The 24,409-nt window shown below is 45.5% G+C and overlaps 1 protein-coding gene across 1 annotated transcript in view; it reads left to right on the top strand.

Moving 5' to 3' along the window:
• The window catches only part of LOC140399541 (uncharacterized), a 36,125-nt gene extending 12,720 nt beyond the window's left edge, over positions 1 to 23,405 (top strand). The window contains exons 2-5 of the mRNA XM_072489083.1: positions 11,654 to 11,686; positions 20,683 to 20,970; positions 22,617 to 22,910; positions 23,317 to 23,405. Coding sequence (XP_072345184.1) covers positions 11,654 to 11,686; positions 20,683 to 20,970; positions 22,617 to 22,910; positions 23,317 to 23,405 — 704 coding nt within the window. The remainder of the gene's footprint in view (positions 1 to 11,653; positions 11,687 to 20,682; positions 20,971 to 22,616; positions 22,911 to 23,316) is intronic.
• The last annotated feature ends 1,004 nt before the right edge of the window (positions 23,406 to 24,409 follow it).

Here is a 24,409-nt window from a genome sequence, read left to right on the forward strand (position 1 = left end):
ACAGAATGTGACAAATGCACAGAGATAGTCGGACAGAGTGACACACAGACACAGATTAATACTGATAGACAGACACAAACAGCTGGTAGATTGTGACAAATGCATAGAAACTGCCGGACAGTGTGAAACAGATTTAGACAGACATAGCCAGCGAAACAGAATGTGACAAATGAATAGAGGCAGCCGGAGAGAGTGAGACAGAGACACAGATTAATACAGATATACAGGTACAGACGGCTAAACAGAATGTGACAAATGCATAGCGATAGCAGGACAAACAGAGTGAGACACAGACACAGATTAATACAGATATAGAGGCACAGACATCTACACAGATTGTGTGAAATGCATAGCGACAGTCACAGAGTGAGACAGAGACACAGATTAATATGTTGCTCAGAAGGGAAGGGGGAGAGGAGTAGAGCATTAGTCATTGGAGACTCCATAGTAAGGGGGATAGATAGGAGATTCTGTGGGAACGAGAGAGTCTCGCGGTTGGTGTGTTGGCTCCCAGGTGCCAGGATGCGTGATGTCTCGGATCGTGTTTTCGGGATCCTTAAGAGGGAGGGGGAGCAGCCCCAAGTCGTGGTCAACGTAGTTACCAACGACATAGGTAGGAAAAGGGATAGGGATATAAGGCAGGAATTCAGGGATCTAGGGTGAAAACTTAGATCTAGGACAAACAGAGTTATGAAAATGAAATGAATGAAATGAAAAACACTTATTGTCACAAGTAGGCTTCAAATGAGGTTACTGTGAAAAGCCCCTAGTCGCCACATTCCAGCGCCTGATCGGGGAGGCTGGTACGGGAATTAAACCGTGCTTCTGGCCTGCCTTGGTCTGCTTTAAATCCAGCAATTTAGCCCTGTGCTAAACCAGCCCTATTATCTCTCGGTTGTTACCCGTGCCACGTGACAGCGAGACGAGGAATAGGGAGAGAGAGGAGTTGAACACGTGGCTAGAGGGATGGTGCAGGAGGGAGGGTTTCAGATTTCTGGATAATTGGGGCTCATTCTGGGTTAGTTTGGACCTCTACAAACGGGATGGTCTACACCTCGACCAGAGGGGTTCCAATATCCGGGGGGGGGGGGGGGGGGGGATTTTGTAATGCTCTTGGGGAGGGTTTAAACTAGTTCAGCAGGGGCTTGGGAACCTGAATTGTAGCTCCAGTATACAGGAGATTGAGAGTAGTGAGGTCATGAGTAAGGTTTCAAAGTTGCAGGAGTGTACCGGGAGGCAGGTAGGTGGATTAAAGTGTGTCTTCTTCAATGCCAGATTAATCCGGAATAAGGTGGGTGAACTTGTGGCATGGGTTGGTACCTGGGACTTCGATGTTGTGGCCATTTCGGAGAGCAGGGACAGGAATGGTTTTTGCAGGTGCCGGGATTTCGATATTTCAGTAAGCACAGGGAAGGTGGTAAAAGAGGGGGAAGGGTGGCATTGTTAGTCAAGGACAGTATTACGGTGGCAGAAAGGACGTCTGACGATGACTCGTCCACTGAGGTAGTATGGGCTGAGGTTAGAAAAAGGAAAGGAGAGTCGCCCTGTTCGAGGTTTTCTATACGCCTCCGAAAGGTTCCAGAGATGTTGAGGAAAGGATTGCAAAGATGATTCTGGATAGGAGCGAAAGCAGCAGGGTAATTGTTATGGGGGACTTTAACTTTCCAAATATTGACTGGAAACGCTATAGTTCGGGGACTTTAGATGGGTCTGTTCTTGTGCAATGTGTGCAGGAGGGTTTCCTGACACAGTATGTAGACAGGCCAACAAGAGGCGAGGCCATATTGGATTTGGTACTGGGTAATGAGCCAGGAAAGGTGTTAGATTTGGAGGTAGGTGAGCACTTTGGTGATAGTGACCACAATTCGATTAAGTTTACTTTAGTGATGGAAAGGGATAGGTATATAACGTAGGGCAAGAGTTATATCTGGGGGAAAGGCAATTATGATGCGATGAGGCATGACTTAGGATGAATCGGATGGAGAGGAAAACTGGAGGGGATGGGCACAATGGAAATGTGGAGCTTGTTCAAGGAAAAGCTACTGCGTGTCCTTGATAAGTATGTACCTGTCAGGCAGGGAGGAAGTGGTCCAGAAAGGGAACCATAGTTTTCTAAAGCAGTCGAAACACTTGTCAAGAGGAAGAAGGAGGCTTATGTAAAGATGAGACATGAAGGTTCAGTTAGGGCGCTTTGATTTACAAGTTAGCTAGGAAGGACCTAGAGAGAGAGCTCAGAAGAGCCAGGAGGGAACATGAGAAGTCTTTGGCAGGTAGGATCAAGGATAACCCTAAAACTTTCTATAGACATGTCAGGAATAAAAGAATGACTGGGGTAAGAGTAGGGCCACTCAAGGACGTAGTGGGAAGTTGTGCGTGCAGTCCGATGAGATAGGAGAGGTGCTAACTGAATATTCTTTTACTAAAGTTTTGTACAGCTGCATCATCACCTCACGGCTCTTAAATTAAATCGCTCCGTTAATGACGCGAGCACACCATAGGCCTTCTTCACAGCTCTATCCACTGGAGTGGCAACTTTCAAAGATGTATGAACATAGACCCCATGATCGCTCTGCTCCTCCACATTGTCAAGAACTCTACCGTTAACCCTGTTTTCCGCATTCATATTTGTCCTTCCAAAATGGACAACCTCACACTTTTCAGAGTTAAACTCCATCTTCCACTTCTCAGCCCAGCTCTGCATCCTATCTATGTCTCTTTGCAGCCGACAACAGCCCTCCTCACTATCCACAACTCCACCAATCTTCGTATAGTCTGCACATTTACTGGCCCGCCCTTCAACTCCCTCATCCAAGTCATTAATGAAAATCACAAACAGCAGAGGACCGAGAACTGATCACTGCGGTACACCACTGGTAACTGGGATGCAGGCTGAATATTTCCCATCCACCACTACTCTCTGACTTCTATCGGTTAGCCAGTTCGTTATCCAACTGGCCAAATTTCCAACTATCCTATGCCTCCTAACATTCTGCAGAAGCCTACCATGGGGAACGTTATCAAATGCCTTACTAAAATCCGTGTACACTACATCCACTGCTTTACGTTCATCCACATGCTTGGTCACCTCCTCAAAGAATTCAATAAGACTTGTAAGGCAAGACCTACCCCTCACAAATCCGTGCTGACTATCCCTAATCAAGCAGTGTCTTTCCTGATGCTCAGAAATCCTATCCTTCAGTACCATTTCCATTACTTTGCGTACCACCGAAGTAAGACTAACTGGCCTGTAATTTCCAGGGTTATCCCTATTCCCTTTTTGGAACAGGGGCACGACATTCGCCACTCTCCAATCCCCTGGTACCACCCCTGTTGACAGTGAGGACGAAAAGATCATTGCCAACGGCTCTGCCATTTCATCTCTTGCTTCCCATAGAATCCTTGGATATATCCCGTCAGGCCCGGGGGACTTGTCTAGCCTCAAGTTTTTCAAACTGCCCAACACATCGTCCTTCCTAACAAGTATTTCCTCGAGCTTACCAGTCTCTTTCACACTGTCCTCTCCAACAATATGGCCCCTCTCATTTGTAAATACAGAAGAAAAGTACTCGTTCAAGACCTCTCCTATATCTTCAGATTCAATACACAATCTCCCGCTACTGCCCTTGATCGGACCTACCCTCGCTCGAGTCATTCGCATATTTCTCACATATGTGTAAAAGTCCTTGGGGTTTTCCTTGACCCTACCCGCCAAAGATTGTTCATGCCCTCTCTTAGCTCTCCTAATCCCTTTCTTCAGTTCCCTCCTGGCTATCGTGTATCCCTCCAACGCCCTGTCTGAACCTTGTTTCCTCAGCCTTACATAAGTCTCCTTTTTCCTCTTAACAAGACATTCAACCTCTCTTGTCAACCATGGTTCCGTCACTTGACCATCTCTTCTCTGCCTGACAGGGACATGCATATCAAGGACACGTAGTACCTGTTTCTCGAACAAGTTCCACATTTCACTTGTGTCCTTCCCTGCCAGCCTATGTTCCCAACTTACGCACTTCAATTCTTGTCTGACAACGTCGTATTTACCCTTCCCCCAATTGAAAACCTTGCCCTGTTGCACGCACCTATCCATCTCCATTACTAAAGTGAAAGTCACAGAATTGTGGTCACTCTCTCCAAAATGCTCCCCCACAAAGAAATCTATCACTTGCCCTGGTTCATTACCAAGTACTAAATCTAATATTACCCCTCCTCTGGTCGGACAATCTACATACTGTGTTAGAAAAGCTTCCTGGACACACTGCACAAACACCACCACATAGACAAACACAGAGTCACAGACTGAGACAGACACACAGAAAGGGTCAGTAGCATATATTGAAATGTTCATGCTAAGATCGCTTCCCCACAAAACGATGCATGGTATAACTTGTCATTGCACGGTAATCCACTGTCTTTAACCTTTGGCGCTATTTCTCGTGGTCCATCCATGTGTAAGATGTGGTCACTCACATACCTCCGCGTGAACGCCCACTCCCAATAGACCGGGCTGATATAGGATATTCAGAGGGACATGACGTCATATCCCACACCAGCTCATTCAGAACTTTGGAAACATATCTGAATACAATCCTGTTCTCAAATCGCTCCACCTCCCGCTTGTTTTCTCAATAGACTTCAATCAGAATTATCTGATTATCAATGACATGCCAGTGCAAATAACCACTGCTCTTTCAGCCAATCAACAGCTCTGGTTATTTACCAAACATCTATAACCGCCAATTAATCTTGCTGTGCACCAAGGAGAAAGCCCTCAAATTGTCATATCTCCCTACCCAATAAAGTCCCTGTCCTCGGGCAGAAGTATCGAGCAGTCTGCCTGTAACCCTTTATGATACTGTCCGACTCATCCGAAAGTGGTTCCTTCATAATTCGACGCAAAAAAAGTGACTGCTCGGACGGTCAATTTTTTTTCCAGAATTTATTCTTTCATAACGCGCAGTACGGTAGCACAGTGGGTAGCACTGTGGCTTCACAGCTCCAGGGTCCCAGGTTCGATTCCCCGCTGGGTCACTGTCTGTGCGGGGTCTGCACGTTGTTCCCGTGACTGCGTGGGTTTCCTCCGGGTGCTCCGGTTTCCTCCCACTGTCCAAAGATGTGCAGGTGAGGCGGATGGGCCAAGATAAATTGTCCTTAGTGTCCAAAAAGGTGAGCTGGGTTACGGACATAGGGTGGAGGCGTGGGTTTAAGTGGGGTACCCTTACCCGAGGGCCGGTGGAGACTCGATGGGTCGATTGGCCTCCTCCTGCACTTTATATTCTATGATTTCTATGGTAAGACCACAGGGTCGGGTGTAGGCCATTCGGCTAATCGAGCCATTCAATTAGATCATGACCGAGCTGACGTGATAATCCTCAACACCACGCTTCCCGCTCTTTCCGCATAGCTCTCGATTCCATTACTGATTAAAAATCTGTCTATCTCAACACTGAATGTTTTTCACGACCCAACCGTTGGACACATCGGCGGTAAATAATTCCACAGATTCACTGCCCTCTGAAAGAATAAATACCTCCCCATGTCTGTATAAAATGAGAGATGTCTTAGTCAGATATTAGTGCCTTTTGAGTTCGACTCCCCCACAAGGGGGACAAAGTCAATCATCGACACCGACAATCCACCGTGAGATTCCTATAATTCCCAATAATCTGCTTTTCTTTTTAAAAAGTGGATTTATTATATTGTTTTAAATTACTTTTTGACATATTCATTCGCTTTTACATGCCACTTTAAAGCTTCATGTATGGGAACACTGATCTCAAGGTCAGATGATAGGTACCTAATCTATAGTGTGAGATCTGTGGGAGGCTGCCAACAATTTGGAATTTGCAATTGGTGGGACTATGAGCGCAGACAAGTCATCCAAGGTTACTAATACTGCTCAATAGGTGTATTTTATGGTACACAAACTTTAATCTAAACTCATAATTAACCATACTCATATTAAGGAAACCTCTTTGCAATTGACAACTAATACAGTTTGTAAATTACTGAAAAACACAACTTGATCGCACTATCTAAAGCTTCCAAAATATATTCAAGGTTAGTAACCTAATACACTTCAATTTCCACATCTAAATAAAGTCAACATCAGAGCTACTTGCTTCTGAAGAGGAACAACTAAACCGGAGGGCGTAGACTTATTCCGGTTACGGCACAAATTTAGCGTGGGGATTTTCGCGTCTAAACAAATCACTTACAAGGGCCCACCCGAGATGAGAAGTTGTGACCTGACCGCGACAGACTGGAGGGTGGAGTTTATTGCATTTATCAATCAATATCTATGGTAGAAATCAAGCACCAGGGACCATATCGGTAATTGTAACTTAATTTAATAACAATGTAATAAGTAAGTTGGGCAGCACGGTGGTACAGTGGTTAGGAGTGCTGCTTCATAGCGCCGAGGTCCAAGGTTCGATCCCGGGTCTGGGTCACTGTCCGTACGGAGTTTCATTCTCCCCGTGTTTACGTTTGTTGCACCCCCACAACCCGAAAATGTGCAGGGCAGGTGGATTGGCCATACTAAATTGCCCCTTAATTGCAACAAAATGATTGGGTACTCTAAATTTATTAAAAACAAGAATATAATGAGTACTTATATTTTTGTTGATTACTTACTGCTAGAAATGTCAGGAAGCGGGCTAAAATGCTTCGCCTGTGAAATGTGGGGAATCCTTGACAGTTCAAGCGTTCAAATCAAGTGTATCTGCAGTATGTATACCCAATTGCAGATCCTCACAGATCGCTTCAATCGGTTGAAGCAGAAGTTGGATCAATTGAGGAGCATTCAGGTGACAAAAGCATCACAAAGAGGCGTTCTAGACACCTGGTCACACCCCCGGTACAGATGGGTGACAGCTGTCATAATAACAAACTTTATTGTCACAAGTAGGTGCATCTGACATGTGGGAGTCTTCCAAAGTTTGACTCTGTCTTTCTCTCTCTCAGTTATTCTGTATCCATCTGTCTGTCTGTCTGTCTCTCTCTCTCTCTCTCTGTCTGCTACCCCAAGTGACGAATGCTTACTTTAGCTTTTCATTTCCTCTTAAACCCCTTGTCGAATAATATTGCCATGTTTTTTATTCAGTTTCATGGCGCTAAAATCCCCAGCACGTCGGAACAGTGCAATATATCTGCCTGGTAACATAGTCTGCGATATGTGTGGAACATTTAAGAGTTAATTAATATTGAAATATGTTAAACATAATTGGATTCGTGCAGGTATGGATCAGTCTGGATAAATAAGTGCAGGGGGGTTCAGTCTATCAATCCGACATTTATGACGCCCATTTATTCAAGAATTATCTGTTTAATTTTTTCGAAATATTTGACAGAGATTTTCACCAAGCATTGTTCAACAGGGTCAGTAAACAAGACTTCCGATGGCCCATTGCTTCCACTCTCAATGGTTAAGTTTATTTTGTATGAGGAGCTCTATCTCTAATCTGAAACCACTTGTTTCCGCTACAAACGCTGACTGTCACTAAAATACACCCAGGCGGAAGTTAAAATGTTCTATCCACTAATATTTCTGTTTCTTCATTTATCGATTTCATGTTGCGTTTCGGACAGTGCACAAACTAATTCCAGATTCCGAAAATTGAAACAATATTCGGTTCTTATTATTTAAACGGCACGTTCTGCTTCATCTCCTGGATTTAACTAATTGAATAATCTGTACAGACGGCGGAGATTAATGTTTTTTAGTGAACACATTACGTGTGGATCCATATGTGCAAACTATTTTCTGGTCTTGCTTTTATCCTTCACTTTAGCAGCCGAAACTCACTTTCCGTAACCATTCCATCATGGTTCTTCCAGACAAATGCAGACACATTGACACCAATATCTCAAGGCACGCAGCCAGAGAAGGTCACAGAGACAGCCAAGCACAGAGAGACAGTCACACAGTGAGTGGTAAATAAACGAGAACAGACATCAAACAGCACACAGGGACAAACACACAGATAGTGACAGACACACAGGAAGGCATAGACAAACAGAGGTAAGCACACGGGGACTGACACACAGATAGTGACAGACACACAGGAAGGCATAGACAAACAGAGGTAAGCACACGGGGACTGACACATAGATACTGACAGACACACAGAAAGGCAGAGACAAAGAGGTAAGCAGCACACACGGACAGACACACAGATCGTGACAGACACACAGAAATGCAGAGACAAATAGAGGTAAGTATACAGGGACAGGCACAGATCGTAGCAGACACAGAGACAGACAAATGACGCAGAGAAAGACAAGGCTAACACAGAGAAACATTCACCCAGATAGCCAAAGGAACAAAGATACACACAAACGGACAAGTGGAGGTGGGCAAACATAAAGACAGAAACTAACACACAGACTCACACAGACACATCCATGAGCACACAAAAAAGACAGAGGCACATAGACTGTCACAAAGACTGAAATATAAAGACACATCAGCGCAAACAGAGACAGATAAACAGAAAGACTCATAAAAAAGAATAAAGGACAAAGCAAAGTACAGCACAAGAACAGGCCATTCGGCCCTCCAAGCCCATGCCGACCATGCTGCCTGACTAAACTACGGTCTTCTACACTTCGTGGGTCCGTATCCCTCTATTCCCATCCTATTCATGTATTTGGCAAGTTGCCCCTTAAATGTCACTATCGTCCCTGCTTCCACCACCTCCTCCGGCAGCGAGTTCCAGGCACCCACTACCCTCTGTGTAAAAAAGTTGCCTCGTACATCTCCTCTAAACCTTGATCCTCGCACCGTACACCTACGCTCCCTAGTAATTGACCCCTCCACCCTGGGAAAAAGTCTCTGACCATCCACTCTGTCTATGCCCCTGTAGACCTCAATCAGGTCGCCGCTCAATCTCCTTCGTTCCAGTGAGAACAACCCGAGTTTATTCAACCGCTCCTCAAAGCTAATGTCCCCTATACCAGGCAAAATACTGGTAAATCTCGTTTGCATCCTCTCCAAAGCCTCAACATCCTTCTGGTAGTGTGGCGACCAGAATTGAACACTACGCTCCAAGTGTGTCCTAACCAAGGTTCCACGCAGCTGCAACATGACTTGCCAATCTTTATACTCAATGCCCCTGCTAATGAAGGCAAGCATGCCGTATTACTTCTTGACTACCTTTTCCACCTGTGTTTCCCCTTTCCGTGACCTGTGGACCTGTACACCTGGATCTCTCTGACTACCAATACTCTCGAGGGTTCTACCATTCACTGTAAACTCCCTACCCGTATTAGACCTTCCAAAATGCATTACCTCATATCTGTCCGGACTAAACTCCATCTGCCTTCTCTCCGCCCAAGTATCCAAATGATCTAAATCCTGCTGTATCCTCTGACAGTCCTCATCGCTATCCGCAATTTCAGAAATCTTTGTGTCATCCGCAAACTTACTAATCAGAGCAGTTACATTTTCCTCCAAATTATTGATATATGCTATGAACAGCAAAGGTCCCAGCACTGATCTCTGCGAAACACCACTAGTCACAGTCCTCCAATCAGAAAAGCACCCTTCCATTGCTACTCTCTGCCTTTTATGACCTAGCCAGTTCGGTATCCAACTTGCCAGCTCACTTCTGATCCCGAGTGAGTCACCTTTTGTACCAGTCTGCCATGAGCGACCTTGTCAAAGGCCTTACTGAAGTCCATATAGACAACATCCATTGCCCTACCTGCATCCGTTATCTTTGTGATCGCCTGGAAAAACTCTATCAAGTATTGAGACACGACATCCCCTTCATAAAACAGTGCTGCCTCTCGCTATTACGACCCCTTGCTTCCAAATGGGAGTAGATCCTGTATCGAAGAATTCTATCCAGTAATTTCCCTACCACTGACGTAATGTTAACCGGCCTGTAGTTGCCTGGATTATCAGTGCTACCCTTCTCAAACAAAGGAACACCATTGGCTATTATTCAGTCCTCCGGGAGATCACCTGAAGACAGTGAGGATCTAAAGATTTCTGTTAAGGGCTCAGCAATTTCCTCTCTTGCCTCCTTCAGAATTCTTGGGTAGATCCCATCAGAGCCTGAGGGCGTATCCACCTTAATATTTTTCAAGACGCCCAACACCTCGTCGTTTTGTATCTCAATGTGACCCAGGCTATCTACTCATCCTTCTCCAGACTCAACATCCGCCAATTGAAATGAAATGAAATTGCTTCTCTTACGATGCAAAGTATTCATTTAATACCTCGCCCAATTCCTCTGGCTCCACATATAGTTTCCCTCCCCTGTACTTCAATGGGTCAACCCATTCCCTGGCTACCCTCTTGCTTTTTATGTACTCATAGAGCTATATGTACAGAACGAGAGCGAGACAACAGCAATCACACAGGCTGGCAGAGACAGATACGCAGATAGAGATACACGCACAAAAACGCACAGACAGGTCTGAAGCTGGGAAACGTTTCTCCGAGAATATGGTGCTCGAGGGTTGGAACATGTTGCTGAAAATTAGAAGTGTTCCACGATTAATTAGTAATTCCAAATCTCACACTGGGAGACGTACAGGCACAAACACACAAAGACAGACTCATACAGAGAGACTGCGACAAAGGCAGAGACAGAAACACATTACAGAGAATGATCCAGCCCAACATTATTGACGACATAGAGAGCGTATACAGGAAGGAACTTTCCCCACGAGTAGAGGGGCACATATCCAGGGGGTATGACGTAAGGAACATGTCATTTCGAGGCAATTTGAGGGAATACCACATTAACACAGAGGAAGGTGGGAATCTGAAACTGACTGCCTGGAAGGATGGAAGAGGTGGGAATCCTCACAACATTGAAGAAGTATTTAGGTGAGCACTTGGGACTTCATAACATACAAGTCTCGGGACCAATTGCTGAAAATGGAATTAGAATAGATATGTGCCAGACGACTGCGACAGGACCTCTGGACCGAATGGTCTCTCTGTATCCTGTAAAACTCTATGGCAACTCTGTCCCCTCAGCTTGTCTTCTTATATCTAAAGACATGGTAATACATTTAATTTAGAAAAAAAACTCCTTAACTGAGATGTAAAATTAGTATTTGACGGTGGATCAATTGCAATTTGTCGGGGAATGTTCCAATCTTTGCTTACTGTTTCCCCGGGAAAAATTATCCCGATCTTTCCGACTGCAGGCCCTGGCACTCGAGTGTCTTTTATTCCCCAATATCCGCACTACAGTGTTGGAGCCGCTGGGCTTGTCTTCCCCCGAGCAGCGAACATCCAGATGAGCTTTAACTCAAGTTTTCAAAATCATAATCGACATGTATTGATTGCATAAGGATAAATCATCTTTCTGTGCAGAATAGTGGGTAGCCAGAGGACACGCAATAGAACCTGATTGGCACAAGAAACAAACGGGCATAAGGGGGACTTTTTTCTCCACAGCGAGCTGCTTGACTGAAATGTACGTCCTGACATGTCAACAGCAAAGCTGAAAATAAAATCAGATGCTTACCTGCCGTCAAAAAGGAATACCTGGACATCAGGGAATTCGGGATGTGTGTTTAGTAACAAAGCCTCTGAAACGGGCACTTTGGCGCTGCATTGGAACAGGCATTGTTTCATGAATTCTAGGAATGGTTTTGATGCTCCTTTTATTCATTCTTATTTTCTCAATTTCAGTGATTTTCCTGATTGAAAGGAGCGTTTCACAAAGTAAGTGGCGACATATCACTCTAATTTCATTAACTGCCTTGAACGACTAATTCTTGTCCTGTTTATTCAGTCCTTTTTTTTTCATGGTAATTGATCTGAATATTGTAACCCATCGTGCTACAACACTGACAATGATAATGCAGGACCAGATTGTCAATGCGACCGGAAATTCGGTATTTTCTGTTGACACGTCACCCATTCACACACATCGGGGGAGGATGACGAGGGAGGCATGTCGTGTTCAAGTTGGCAACAGCTGAAGTTCTGTAAAATATGAGTATTCATTTTATGTTTGCAGTTGCAATTCCAAGTATATGTACAGCACATTCAAAGATGTCATTGCATGTCTTCGAACTGCTCCACTGTCCAATTGAGGCCTATCCTCGGAGTACCGAATAAACTGCAAAACCGATAACCCTCATGTCTGAAATTAACAACTGACTCAGATGCTCCAGCAGATCTAAAACACTCACCTAGTGAGTAATTGCTTGTTAGAATCGCCCATGAAATGGGCTTCTTCTACTCCTGAGATTTTTCTCACGCCATCTGAGCAGAAATGAAGGGAAATAGTCTCACTGTCTAGTGCATGACAAAGGTCATAATTGTCCACCAATATTATTCCCATCCAAAGGCCTCACCAAACATTATTTTATTTATACAGTGGCAGTACTGCAGTAACTCGTCCTAAACGCTACACGGGAGAAAATATCCATTGAACACCGAGCATGGAGATGGCATTGGAGATTAGCAAAAACTGTGACGAGAAGGAGGTCTTCAAGGGGGAGTGACCCAAGCGGAGAGTTTTAGGGGGTGAATCCCAGAGCTCAGGGTCCAATGCAGCTGCAGGAACTCATTATAGGGCAATGGAAAGTCTAAGTGAGCTCTAGGGCCCACAATTATATTAGTGTAGAGAGATCAGCGGGTTTCAGGAGCTCCGGAACAGAACACAGATAGGGATGACACATGGAGAGTTCCGGAATATAATTATTTTCCTCTTTAATCCAGGCAGTTTTCAATTCATTGGCTTTCGTTTAGGGGAGCACAATTTTGTTTTAGAAAATGGAGCTCCGACATTAATGGGCCTTACGTTGCTTTGGGGCTGAGGATAACGGATATTCTGTTACATTCATTCTGATGCAGTGTGACAGATGTGTTCTCCACCGGGTGAGAGTTGAAATACACATGTGCGGAGGCAGGAAAAACAGGTGGGCTGAGACAGGGGCGGAGTCAGCGGATGTCATGGAGATTGACTTATTTGGTCTGAGCAATGATGCATTAATGGGGGTAGAAATCAACTTAGGGTCAAATATGATATCAAGATGGTGAAGTGTCTCTGTCAGCTCAGGCGGATATCAATGAGAAGGATCCAGTTCGTGTCTGGGGAACGAGTTTACAGGGTGCCAAGGGAGGACTGGAGTTTGGCACGAGGTTATTAACATAGAACATAGAACAATACAGCGCAGTACAGGCCCTTCGGCCCACGATGTTGCACCGAAACAAAAGCCATCCAACCTACACTATGCCATTATCATCCATATGTTTATCCAATAAACCTTTAAATGCCCTCAATGTTGGCGAGTTCACCACTGTAGCAGGTAGGGCATTCCACGGCCTCACTACTCTTTGCGTAAAGAACCTACCTCGGACCTCTGTCCTATATCTATTACCCCTCAGTTTAAAGTTATGTCCCCTCGTGCCAGCCATATCCATCCGTGGGAGAAGGCTCTCACTGTCCACCCTATCCAACCCCCTGATCATTTTGTATGCCTCTATTAAGTCTCCTCTTAACCTTCTTCTCTCCAACGAAAACAACCTCAAGTCCATCAGCCTTTCCTCATAAGATTATCCCTCCATACCAGGCAACATCCTGGTAAATCTCCTCTGCACCCGCTTCAAAGCCTCCACGTCCTTCCTATAATGCGGTGACCAGAACTGTACGCAATACTCCAAATGAGGCCGTACCAGAGTTCTGTACAGCTGCAACATGACCTCCCGACTCCGGAACTCAATCCCTCTACCAATAAAGGCCAACACTCCATAGGCCTTCTTCACAACCCTATCAACCTGGGTGGCAACTTTCAGGGATCTATGTACATGGACACCTAGATCCCTCTGCTCATCCACACTTTCAAGAACTTTACCATTAGCCAAATATTCCGCATTCCTGTTATTCCTTCCAAAGTGAATCACCTCACACTTCTCTACATTAAACTCCATTTGCCACCTCTCGGCCCAGCTCTGCAGCTTATCTATATCCCTCTGTAATCTGCTACATCCTTCCACACTATCGACAACACCACCGACTTTAGTATCGTCTGCAAATTTACTCACCCACCCTTCTGCGCCTTCCTCTAGGTCATTGATAAAAATGACAAACAGCAATGGCCCCAGAACAGATCCTTGTGGTACTCCACTTGTGACTGTACTCCATTCTGAACATTTCCCATCAACCACCACCCTCTGTCTTCTTTCAGCTAGCCAATTTCTGATCCACATCTCTAAATCACCCTCAATCCCCAGCCTCCGTATTTTTTGCAATAGCCTACCGTGGGGAACATTATCAAACGCTTTGCTGAAATCCATATACACCACATCAACTGCTCTACCCTCGTCTACCTGTTCAGTCACCTTATCAAAGAACTCAATAAGGTTTGTGAGGCATGACCTACCCTTCACAAAGCCATGCTGACTATCCCTGATCATATTATTCCTATCTAGATGATTATAAATCTTGTCTCTTATAATCCCCTCCAAGACTTTACCCACTACAGACGTGAGGCTCACCGGCCTATAGTTGCCGGGGTTGTCTCTGCTCCACTTTTTGAACAAAGGGACCACATTTGCTGTCCTCCAGTCCTCTGGCACTATTCCTGTAGCCAATGATGACATAAAAATCAAAGCCAAAGGTCCAGCAATCTCTTCCCTGGCCTCCCATAGAATCCTAGGATAAATCCCATCAGGTCCCGGGGACTTATCTATTTTCAGCCTGTCCAGAATTGCCAACACCTCTTCCCTACGTACCTCAATGCCATCTATTCTATTAGCCTGGGGCTCAGCATTCTCCTCCACAACATTATCTTTTTCCTGAGTGAATACTGACGAAAAATATTCATTTAGTATCTCGCCTATCTCTTCAGACTCCACACACAATTTCCCATCCCTGTCCTTGACTGGTCCTACTCTTTCCCTAGTCATTCGCTTATTCCTGACATACCTATAGAAAGCTTTTGGGTTTTCCTTGATCCTTCCTGCCAAATACTTCTCATGTCCCCTCCTTGCTCGTCTTAGCTCTCTCTTTAGATCCTTCCTCGCTACCTTGTAACTATCCATCGCCCCAACCGAAACTTCACACTTCATCTTCACATAGGCCTCCTTCTTCCTCTTAACAAGAGATTCCACTTCCTTGGTAAACCACGGTTCCCTCGCTCGACGCCTTCCTCCCTGTCTGACCGGTACATACTTATCAAGAACACGCAGTAGCTGATCCTTGAACAAGCCCCACTTATCCAGTGTGCCCAACACTTGCAGCCTACTTCTCCACCTTATCCCCCCCCAAGTCACGTCTAATGGCATCATAATTGCCCTTCCCCCAGCTATAACTCTTGCCCTGCGGTGTATGCTTATCCCTTTCCATCATTAACGTAAACGTCACCGAATTGTGGTCACTGTCCCCAAAGTGCTCTCCTACCTCCAAATCCAACACCTGGCCTGGTTCATTACCCAAAACCAAATCCAACGTGCCCTCGCCTGTTGTTGGCCTGTCAACATATTGTTTCAGGAAACCCTCCTGCTTACACTGTACAAAAAACGACCCATCTATTGTGCTCGAACTACATCTTTTCCAGTCAATATTTGGAAAGTTAAAATCTCCCATAATAACTACCCTGTTACTTTCGCTCATATCCAGAATCATCTTCGCCATCCTTTCCTCTACATCCCTAGAACTATTAGGAGGCCTATAAAAAACTCCCAACAGGGTGACCTCTCCTTTCCTGTTTCTAACTTCAGCCCATACTACCTCGGCAGAAGAGTCCCCATCTAGCATCCTCTCCGCCACCGTAATACTGCTCTTGACTAGCAGCGCCACACCTCCCCCTCTTTTGCCTCCTTCTCTGAGCTTACTAAAACAGCTAAACCCCGGAACTTGCAACATCCATTCCTGTCCCTGCTCTATCCATGTCTCCGAAATGGCCACAACATCGAAGTCCCAGGTACCAACCCACGCTGCCAGTTCCCCTACCTTGTTTCGTATACTCCTGGCATTGAAGTAGACACACTTCAAACCACCTACCTGAACACTGGCCCCCTCCTGCGATGTCAAATCTGTGCTCCTGACCTCTATACTCTCATTCTCCCTTACCCTAAAACTACAATCCAGGTTCCCATGCCCCTGCTTCATTAGTTTAACACCCCCCCCCCCCCCAAAGAGCACTAACAAATCTCCCCCCCAGGATATTTGTGCCCCTCAGGGTCAGATGTAGACCATCCTGTCTGTAGAGGTCCCACCTTCCCCAGAAAGAGCCCCAGTTATCCACAAATCTGAATCCCTCCCGCCTGCACCATCCCTGTAGCCACGTGTTTAAATGCTCTCTCTCCTTATTCCTCATCTCACTATCACGTGGCACGGGCAACAACCCAGAGATAACAACTCTGTTTGTTCTAGTTCTGAGCTTCCATCCTAGCTCCCTGAAAGCCTGCCTGACATCCTTGTCCCCTTTCCTACCTATGTCGTTGGTGCCAATGTGGACCACGACTTGGGGCTGCTCCCCCTCCCCCCAAGGACCCGGAAAACACGATCCGAGACATCACGTACCCTTGCACCTGGGAGGCAACATACCAAACGTGAGTCTCTCACGCTCCCACAAAATCTCCTATCTGTGCCCCTGACTATAGAGTCCCCAATTACTAATGCTCTGCTCCTCTCCCCCCTTCCCTTCTGAGCAACAGGGACAGACTCCATGACAGAGGCCCGTACCCCATGGCTTATCCCTGGTAAGTCCCCCCCCCCACAAGTATCCAAAGCGGTATACTTGTTTCTCAGGGGTACGACCGCAGGGGATCCCTGCACTGACTGTTTTTTCCCGGTCCCTCTTACAGTTACCCACCTATCTCCAATCTTTGGTGTAACTAATTCCCTGAAGCTGCTATCTATGACCCCTTCTGCCTCCCGAATGATCTGAAGTTCTTCCAACTCCAGCTCCAGTTCCCTAACTCGGTCTTGGAGGAGCTGGAGATGGCAGCACTTCCTGCAGGTAAAATCAGCAGGGACACTAACTGCATCCCTCACCTCAAACATCCTGCAGGAGGAACATTGCACTCCCTTCCCTGCCATTCCTCTAACTTTCTACCAAGATCTGGCTAAAAAATAATAATAATATAATAAAATAATAAAATATGGTACTTTCCTCAGACCAATGGGTTTTATTATTAGGTTAGAGGAGGAGGGCGGGTGGGAGACACTACACGTGTAGTGTCTCGGGTTTCCTCTCCACCAGAATTTATTGGGGAGGGTCTTCCCAGACGTCCGCGGGTCGACTTCCTGTTCCCGCCTAAAAAACTAATTTAAAATAATAATAAAAAAAGAAAAAATTCTCAGCTCCTGCTGAAATTGACTAACCAGCCAGCTGTTCTCACGCCGCCGAAATCGACTGGCCTGCCCCTGCAAAGACAAGTGCTTTTAAAGGTTGACTTACCTCCCAGCAACCTCCTTCCGCAATGCTCCCGCTGAAACTGACTCACCACTCACCAGCTGTTCTCACGCCGCCCAAATCGACTGGCCTGCCCCTGCAAAGACAAGTGCTTTTAAAGGTTGACTTACCTCCCAGCAACCTGCTTCCGCAATGCTCCCGCTGAAACTGACTCACTACTCACCAGCTGTTCTCCCGCCGAAATCGACTGGCCTGCCCCTGCAAAGACAAGTGCTTTTAAAGGTTGACTTACCTCCCAGCAACCTCCTTCCGCAATGCTCCCGCTGAAACTGACTCACCACTCACCAGCTGTTCTCCCGCCGAAATCGACTCAAAGCATGGACACTGAAAGCAGTGGAAGGCCATCAAAGTACGGTTTTCCTCCATTTCGCACAGAAATCCAAACTCGGAATATGTCAGTGGTCCTTAACTAATAGCTGGCTCCAACTGCTGCCTTCCTTTTGTTTTAAGATTAACATCACACCATGGAATGCATCGCTTCGCAGTGTATCCCCAGCAGATTCTGAAAGGCCCATTCGTGAGGGCAGTAATTAGAACAAACAATTAACAAATAACATCACAACACAGGAACAGTTCCTTCGGCCCACCAAGCCTGCGCCAATCCACATTCCTGATTTTGACTAAGCACTTATTGTCCAAGCGATCTGTGTCCCTCCATTCTCAGTCCGTTCATGTATCGAGCAAGATATGTCTTGAACGTTGCTATCGGCCTGGCACCACTACCTCCACTGGCAACGCGTTCCCGGCGCCCAACCCCGTCTCCGTGAAAAACAATTCCCCTGAACGTTCCCCCTCTCACGTTGAAACTCTCGGCCTTGTAATTGAGCCTTCCACCCTGGGAAAAATATTCTGACTATTCACCATGTCTATACCTCTCTTACATTCGTAGACTTCAATCAGGTCACCCTTCAGCCTCCGTCTTTCAAACGGAAACAATCCGAGTTGATGCAACCTCTCCTCAGGGATAACTCCCTCCAGACCAGGCAATACCCCAGGACACCTTCTTTGCACTTTCTCCAAACCAACCACGCCCATCTGGTATAGTCGCGAGCAGAACTGCACATAATATTCCAAATGTGACCTAAATAAGGTTTTATATAACTGTAACATGATCTGCCATCAATTGTCCTCAATACCCCGGTGGATGAAGGCAAGCAGACTGTCTGTCTTCTTGACCGCATTGCCCACCTGCATTGCATTTTTCATAGAAATATGGACCTGAACGCCCAGATCTCAGTGTATGTCAATGCTCTTAAGGCCTCTGCCATTTACTCAATAATTCACACCTGAATTTGATTTTCGAAAATGCATCGCCTCGCATTTGTCCGGATTGAACTCCACCTGTCATTTCTCTGCCAAACTCTCCGATCTATCATTATTCTGCATTCTCTGACAGACCCCGTCACTATCTGCAACCCCGTATATCGTAGTGTTCCCTGAAAACTTGCTAAACAGAGCACCGAAGTTTTATTCCACATCATTTGCATATATTAAAAACAAATATAGTCCAAGCACTGATCCACGTGGAACACCACGAGTTACATAACTCTATTCTCAAACACTCCCTTGCACTACTACTCTCTTTCTCCTGTTGCCAAGCCAGTTCTTTTACAATCTAGCTAGCACACCCGACTCCCACGCAACTTTATATTGTTTCGCAGTCTGCCATGAGGGACATTGTGAATCGCCATACTAACGTCCATGTAGACGACATCTCCACCCTATCCCTCATGAATTAATTTTGGCACCTCCTCAAAAAAACTCAATGAAGTTGATAAGACAATACTGCTCCCGAACAAAACTATGTTGCCTGTCACTAACAAGTCCATTCGGTTCCAAATGCGAATAAATCCTGTCCCTCGGGAGTTCTCCAATAGCTTCCTCGCCATTGACGTCAGGCTCAACAGGCGATAGTTACCTCGTTTATTATTGCTTACCGTCTTAAACAAAGGGAATTTAGCTATTGTCCAGTCCTCTCGAACCTCGCCTGTGGTCCAAAATAATGCAAAGCTTTCAGTGGAATCCCCCGGTTTTACCTCTTTTGACTCCCATGACCCTGGAATATATCCCATCCGGCAGAGGGCACATGTCTAACAGTGCATTGATAGATATCCAGCACTTGCTCCTTCGTTATGCTGACGCGTCCTCTATTATTCACACACCCTTAGAATCATATAATTTACAGTGCACAAGGAGGCCATTCGGCCCATCGAGTCGGCACCGGCCTTTGGAAAGAGCACCATACTCAAGGCCACACCTCGATCTTATCCCGATAACCCAGGAACACGTCCTAACTATTAAGGCAATAAGGGGCAATGTATCATGACTAATCCCTCTAAACTGCACATCTTTTGCTTGTGGGGAGAATGCAGAGCACACGGAGGAAACCCATGCAGACACATGGAGAATGGGCAGACTCCACACGAACAGTGACCCAAGCGGGAATCTAACCTGGGACCCTGGAGCTGTGAAGCAATAGTGCCGGCCACTGTGCAAACTTGCCACCCAAACACTGTACTGCTGTGCCACCCATCCGCAACCCCAACATCCGTCATGCTTCTGTCATTGGTGAATACCGATGCAAAGTACTCTTTGAGGATATCAACCACTTCCTCTGACTCCACGGATGTCCTCCCTCCTTTGTCCTGGAGTGGGACTACTCTTTCCGTAGAAACCCTCTTACTTTTCGCATATGTATAAAATGCATTGGGATTTTAATAAACCCAATGGCAATGACATTTCAAGCCCACTTTTAGCTCACCTAATTCCCCGCTTGAGTTTGTCAGTCTTGACAGAGTCACTCGCCGCTGTAATAATTGTATGTACTTATTTCAGCGAAGAGAATCTATTGTTTGAAATTGCACAGATTAAAATAGATTTTCACACTTTTAAATTACATTTTTAAATCAGTTGTACTTAACATAAATATTGACGTCAAAATAAATCTTCACTTCCAGGAAAATATTTCTGATCAAACATCTCACTTTGGTAAAGGGTATTCCACTGATTTATTATATTTATTGTTATTTTATTTACTACTTTCAGATCTAGTTACATTTAAATATCTGTGTCACGTGCTGAGCTGAGCTACTGAAATGTATTCTGCAATTTCAAATATCTCACTGTTTCTTTGCAACCAAACTCCTTAAAGTAAGATTGGTCAACATGAGATGCCGGAGCAAACATTTCCCTCCAGCACAGTTCAGCAGTTACTGAGTTATCACATTCTCACTGTACATGAAGTCCTGATGATCTATTTAACAGTCATTTCTGTTCCGGTCAACACAGTTCACCGGACAAAGGCAAATATATCACTTGATCAACCGACTGGAGTGTATTTAGAAACAGAGAATGTCACCATTACCTGCACCGGCCAGACATGTGATTCTGATAAAACCTTCTACGTTTACAAAGATGGTCAACATTTTAACGGTGCTGGAATTACCACACAGGACATCTCTGCAACTTTCTCATTTGCTGCAATCGGCAATAGAGGACATTTTGCGTGTTATTCTTATTGTGTGCATGATCAGCGAACATCCGCAATGAGCGAATCTGTGATTGTGACAATAGCAGGTGAGGGACTGAAAACAGTGTTTTTTTTAAGATAACTGCTTCAGTTCATTGTTATTTTACAAAGCCTGTTTCATCTAATGTAAGAACATTTTCGGTCAGATACTGAGAGGGAGCATTTTAATTGAATAAACTCCTGACAGAATCCATAAACGTTTGGGGCCTGGATACTTGATCTATAACTATGAGCCAGAGAAGACCACACGAGCCAATCAGGAGGAGGTGTGAAGTATCCAGTCCACAGATGATGTGGTCTGGAACTGAACTGCAGACTGTGATCATTGCCACATGATGGCGCAGTCACTCCCACGCTGCGTGAGTATTTAGAGAGTGCTGCACTGTCAGGGGCTAGATATAAAGAATTTAGGGTTTGAGGTCGATAATCCGGAGCAGAACTCCTTCTACAGCCCGTCCGTTTCCGCTACTGCGGAGGTGCTGCACTCTTGGAGGTAGATGTAAATAATTCAGGAACTGAGATCCATAACACAGGCTGACACGAACCTCGATGCCTGTACTGAAGAAGGCTGCACTGGGCGGGGTAGATGTATATGCTTTCAGGCTTGAGCTTCATAATCCACGCCGACACTAGCCCCCACCCCAAACCCGTGGAAAGACTGAGGGAGGGCTGCACTGTCGGAGGTAATACGTGAATGAATCGATTTAAGCAGATTTGATCGCACTCTCATGAGGCAGAGGAAAGCACATTTAACTCCCACTCCATGCAACCCCTTTTTAAATTCTTATTTCCCAGATGTTGGTTTCGCTGGCTGGGCCACAATCTATTCCAAATCCCTAATATCGCTGCAGAATGTGTTGGTGAGTTGCCTTCTTGAAGCGCAGTCCCTTGTGCTGCACACACCGTTAGAGAGGAAATACCCCGGTCTTCACACTGGAACAGTGAAGAAACAGCGATATATTTCCAACTCTAAGTTATTTACCACAGGATTCCTAGTCGCCACAGTGTTTGTAAGGCTCGTCCAGTTCCGTTTCTGGGCTTAGTACGCTACCCTGAGGAACTGCTGCAGTGATGTCCAGACAATTATGTGAGTGACCTTCTACAACCACAACCATCATACACTGCGCTTTGTATGACTCGAAACAGAGGACAGTTTCAGAACTCATTCCCATTGACTCCAGTTTTGCTAAGGCTCCTTGAAGCCATATTCGACCTTCGATATCAATGAAAGTGTTAGCTATCGTTTGGGTTCCAGCTCTTCTTTCCTTGTTTGACCCGAGGCTGTAATGATGCCAGCAGACGAGCAACCGTGGTAAACCGGATCTAAGCGGCAGTGAGCAAGTTATGGCTTCGTAAATTCCGCTTGATAGCACTGTTGATTTAGTCAGGGAGCAGCTCAGTGGACTGTGAGACCGGTTTGTTTTCCGGAGAGACGCCATCAGTGGGTTGTACTCCTCGGGCAACCTACGGTATCCATGTGACCTCTCCCTGTCAGTTGTTCCCCCTACCTGCGGTGTGGTGATCGGCAGGTTAAATCCCAACAATCACCTCTCTCTTTGATCTGTGGCTGTGATCCTCAGAGACTCAGGGTGCTTTGAGACAGATCAATGGAGATTTTTGTCCTAACAATGGCCCTAATATGTATTCTTCTGATACATTTAGAACTAATCTATCCACTTTCTCTTTACCATAGATCCGCTGGCAAAGCCAAGGGCAGTCCTTGATCAATGGACCGGAGTGTGTGTAAGAGGAGAGACTCGCACTGTTACCTGCACAGTGACTGGAGATAATCGAGAAAAATACTTCAAATTTTACAAAGATAAACAACGTTTGGCCACCCGTCTAATTGACAGAAACGTCAAAATTGGACCAATCCGGGCCACTGGTAGAAGAAGTGAAGGGCGATATGCCTGTCAATATGGAATTTCCGTCGGTGGTAGGCAGCTAATATCCTCAATGAGCGAGACTGTGGAGGTGACCATTTCAGGTAAATAACATAGAAATGAAACTTCTGTTTATTCTGTGGGCTTTGATTATTGATTATTTCCGCTCCGGTTCACGGCAATAACAATTTAACTTTCATTTGGGGTGGCTGCCCATCACCGAGGTGGCACGGTAGAAGCGACAGTATTTCTAAATGAGTGTCCATTTCATTCCTCAACGATTGATTCTCTAAATGACAGAATGTGGCATGAATTCACCGATGGTGCATCGGCTGTGGCTCTGGGGACTTAGGCGCCGGTATGGGGAGGAGGTGGTGGTGAAATGAGGGGCGGAGTGTGAGAGGTGTGCGAGTGGGGAAAGGTTCATTCACCTGGGGGAGATATTCAGCTAGCTACGGTGAAATTACAGTCCTGTGATTTCGGAGTTTATGACATAATATTGCTTGAAAGGAGCGGACTCTGCCATTGATTTTCTGCACCAACGAATGACCAATTCCGATCCTACAGCCCCCATTGAGAGCTCCATGTTGCTTCGTTAAACACCCGTCTCCACCTTCCAGCCACCCACCTCGTCATTCACTCTCTTTGTTGGTGTGACCAAAAGTTCAACTTCTTTTGGATTGTCTCAATGCAAATCCTCAGTACATAGAATTCTGGCTTTGTCTCAGAGATATACATCTATATATTCACCATGTTAATCCAGACTGACACGTAAATAAAGATAAACCACCCGGGGACCACTGTAAATAAAGATAAACCACCCAAGGACAACTGTAAATAAAGATAAACCACCCGGGGACCACTGTAAGTAAAGATAAACCACCCAGAGACCACTGTAAATGAAGAAAAACCACCCTGGAACCACTGTAAATAAAGATAAACCACCCGGGGACCACTGTAAATGAAGATAAACCACCCGGGGACCACTGTAAATAAAGTAAAACCACCCGGGAACCACTGGAAATAAAGATAAACCACCGAGGGACCACTGTAAATAATGATGTACAACACAGGGGTCACTGTAAATAAAGATAAACCACCCGGGGACCACTGTCATTAAAGATAAACCACCCGGGGACCACTGTAAATAAAGATAAACCACTCAGGGACCACTGTAAATAAAGATTAACCACCCAGGGACCACTGTAAATAAAGAAAAACCACCCGGGGACCACTGAAAATAAAGATAAACCACCCAGGGACCACTGTGAATAAAGATAAACCACCCGGGGATCACAGTAAATAAAGATAATCCACCCAGGGACCACTGTAAATAAAGATAAACCACCCAGGAAACACTGTAAATAAAGATAAACCACCCAGGGACCACTGTAAATAAAGATAAACAACCCAGGGACCTCTGTAAATAAAGGTAAACCACCCAGGGACCACCGTAAATAAAGATAAACCACCCAGGGACCACTGTAAATAAAGATAAACCACCCAGGGACCACCGTCAATAAAGATAAACCACCCAGGGACCACTGTAAAGAAAGATAAACCACCCAGGGACCACTGTAAATAAAGATAAAACACACAGGGA

This window comes from Scyliorhinus torazame, chromosome 23 (assembly GCF_047496885.1).
Source record: "Scyliorhinus torazame isolate Kashiwa2021f chromosome 23, sScyTor2.1, whole genome shotgun sequence".
In the NCBI taxonomy this organism is placed as follows: domain Eukaryota; kingdom Metazoa; phylum Chordata; class Chondrichthyes; order Carcharhiniformes; family Scyliorhinidae; genus Scyliorhinus; species Scyliorhinus torazame.